Source organism: Nematolebias whitei, chromosome 14 (assembly GCF_014905685.2).
Source record: "Nematolebias whitei isolate Nwh7 chromosome 14, NemWhi1, whole genome shotgun sequence".
NCBI classification, from domain to species: domain Eukaryota; kingdom Metazoa; phylum Chordata; class Actinopteri; order Cyprinodontiformes; family Rivulidae; genus Nematolebias; species Nematolebias whitei.
The window spans coordinates 28,955,718-28,958,690 of NC_056511.1; the positions used below are offsets into that span (position 1 = coordinate 28,955,718).

The following is a 2,973-nucleotide window of genomic DNA, read 5'->3' on the forward strand; positions in this document are numbered from 1 at the left end:
TGACCACATCAACTCTGTGGATAAATACTTTGTACATCAAGTTCACATGAGAAGATGTAAAAAAATGGCAGGCTGGCTTTCTTGGACTGTGAGGTCTCAGTCTCTGATAGAGGACATTTGCAAACTGAGGTGTACCGCAAACCCACCCACACAGACCAGTATTTGCAGTTTGACTCCCATCACCCTTTGGAGCACAAGTTAGGAGTCATCAGGACTCTGTACCACAGAGCAGACAGCGTCCCCACTAACTCAGGAGCCAGGCAGAAGGAGAAATCCCACACAAGACAGGCTCTAGAGCAATGATGTGGATATCCTAACTGGGCCTTCTTGAAAGCAGAGAAGAAACCCAAACAGGACTACAGTCAGCCATCAGGTGAAAAGGAGGAACCAAGATCCAGACCAGTGATCATTCTGTATGTTGAGGGAGTATCAGAGAAACTGAGACGTTTATTTTCTAAACATAACATCTCAGTGGCTTTTAAACCCCAAAATACATTACGGCAAAGACTGGTTCATCCCAAAGATCCAGTCCCCCGGCACAAACAGAGTAATATTGTGTATGCTGTTCGGTGTCAGGAGGGCTGTGATCAGTCTTCCATCGGGGAAACTAAACAGCCACTGGCCAAAAGGATGGCCCAGCACAGAAGATCATCAGGCCAGGATTCTGCAGTCTACACTCATCTCCAGGCCAGCGGTCACTCTTTCAGGGATGAAGATGTTCACATCCTGGACAGAGAGGAACGATGGTTTGAGAGAGGAGTAAAGGAGGCCATCTTTGTGAAAAGAAATCGTCCATCATTAAACAGGGGTGGAGGTTTCTGGGTTCAACTGCCCCCTCTTACATTGCTGTTATTGCTAGTATCACTCAACCCCCTGTGAATAGTAAACAACCATCAGGGTGCTAATGATCCATTGTTAGGCTGATGGTCCTTCTTGACCATGTGAGCAGCTGGTTTTGGTTGTCAGCAGCAAACTTGTTGATTCACTCTGAGAAGGTGCTATTTAAGAGACTGAGCTGAATACAGCACCTCAGACTGAGGAAGTCTTTCGGATGAGAGACGAAACGTTTCTACATTTTTTTTGCTTTGTTTTGTTTTTTGTTTTTTTGAATGTCCAGAGGACCAGATTGAACTTTTTTGGATTTTTCTACCTGGATTACCAATAAGGGAATTGGTGTGTGGCTACATCAAGGTGAAGAAAGGTTCCTTGCAAAAACTGGGTTGCCACATAAAAATCCAAGATGGCCACCACCATATATATTTGTAAACTAGCCACCCCAGTCAATTAAAGAAACTGCTTTCTAGTTTTTATAGTGCTTAAAAGCACTGTTTCTTTAAATGACTGGGGTGGCCGGTGCAGTGGCCGAGGATTAATCTGGTTGCCAAGCCTGATCATCAGATCATCTAAGGACCCCACACTTGGTGTTTCATGACCCAGAGTAGAACACCAACCCCAACTTTCGAAACCGCTGTTTTAAGCAACCTGTTTTGATCAATTTTATTAGTTGTGGACTTTTATCCCTGTTGCAGCAGGTGAACATGTATTTCCATAATTTTAAATGGTGGGTATTTTGGGTGGATTCTTATTGTGGCTCTTTTTGTTTAAAGCTTTGCTGGTGTAGGTTTTCATTCTTCAGGACAAGTTAAATCATTCAAAATAAATACATGTTCTTTGCTTTGTTCTGATTTTTAAGGGACTTGCTTAAAGGTACGTCCCAGTCATTTTGAAGGGTTTTGTTTTAAAGGTTATGAACAATTTTTATTTTTCATTTTAATGATCACAGTTGAAGGACTAGAATTAGACTAGAATGTCAGACAGCACTGACAAGTTAACGACTAGTCTGAGCAGAGATTAAAAAAAAAAAACGTGGATTGTTGCTGTCTTAAAATAACTTGAATCTAGATCACATTGTGACTAGTTCTTAAAAAAAAAAAAAACTTACATCATTGTCAATTTTGCATTACACTGTTATTCTAATTCCATGTAAATAGCCGTAATAAAATAGATGATTTTGTAAAATAGCAGCTTGAGCCTGGAGGTGATTTAAGACAGCAGCTTTCTTCTTTGGTTTTGGTCCCACTCAGACTAGCTGTTCGCTTGTCCGACTTGTCAAAATTGAAGGTTGTTTAAAGAACTACAACGATAACTACTTTGAACTTACATAAGAGTTATCCCTAAGTTAGTGAGAAGGGATCATAAACTACATGTTGCTTAGCAGCATGTAAAATTTTATATTTATCCATGATCAGTGACTGTTTTAACTCTGACTGACTGTTATTGAGAATGCCATAAGTGTCACAAATTTCATTATGCTTTGATAGACCCAAATTAATGTAAGGGGTTATTATATTTATTATTTTATGTGCAAATAGATGCTACTGGGAGTGCTGATGATTGTCCCTGAGCCACATCAGTCAATGCTAGCACCAGTGTTAGCTCTGGTTTTTCCATTAAAGAGGTTCAGGTTCATTAAAATAAGTTTAGACTTCTGCTTTAAAACATTAATGGAGTTTTTTTTATCAGCAGCAAAAGCTCACAATTATCCCTGTTCTCTCTCCTTCACTCGTCTTTTCAGATGAAGAAGGGATGGCATGTGGCAGTAAGGCCAGCTACCTTTCCAGAAGTCAGATGTCCAGTAACTGCTCAACCACAGGAAGTTCATCGTCCAGAGGCTCCACCGGCTCTCGGGGGCTTAAATCAGCTAAGAAACATGATAAGGTACAAGTCAATGTCAGTTTTATATATATATATATATGTATATATATGTATATATATGTATGTATATATGTATATATATGTATGTATATATATGTGTATATATATGTATATATATGTATGTATATATATGTGTATATATGTATATATATGTATGTATATATATGTGTATATATATATATATATATATGTATGTATATATATGTGTATATATGTATATATATGTATGTATATATATGTGTATATATATATATATAT

The 2,973-nt window shown here is 38.4% G+C and overlaps 1 protein-coding gene across 1 annotated transcript in view; it reads left to right on the top strand.

Moving 5' to 3' along the window:
* Nucleotides 1–2,973, top strand: part of LOC119420261 (roundabout homolog 3) — a 66,868-nt gene that overhangs the window by 59,199 nt on the left and 4,696 nt on the right. The window contains exon 10 of the mRNA XM_037687650.1: nt 2,576–2,718. Coding sequence (XP_037543578.1) covers nt 2,576–2,718 — 143 coding nt within the window. The remainder of the gene's footprint in view (nt 1–2,575; nt 2,719–2,973) is intronic.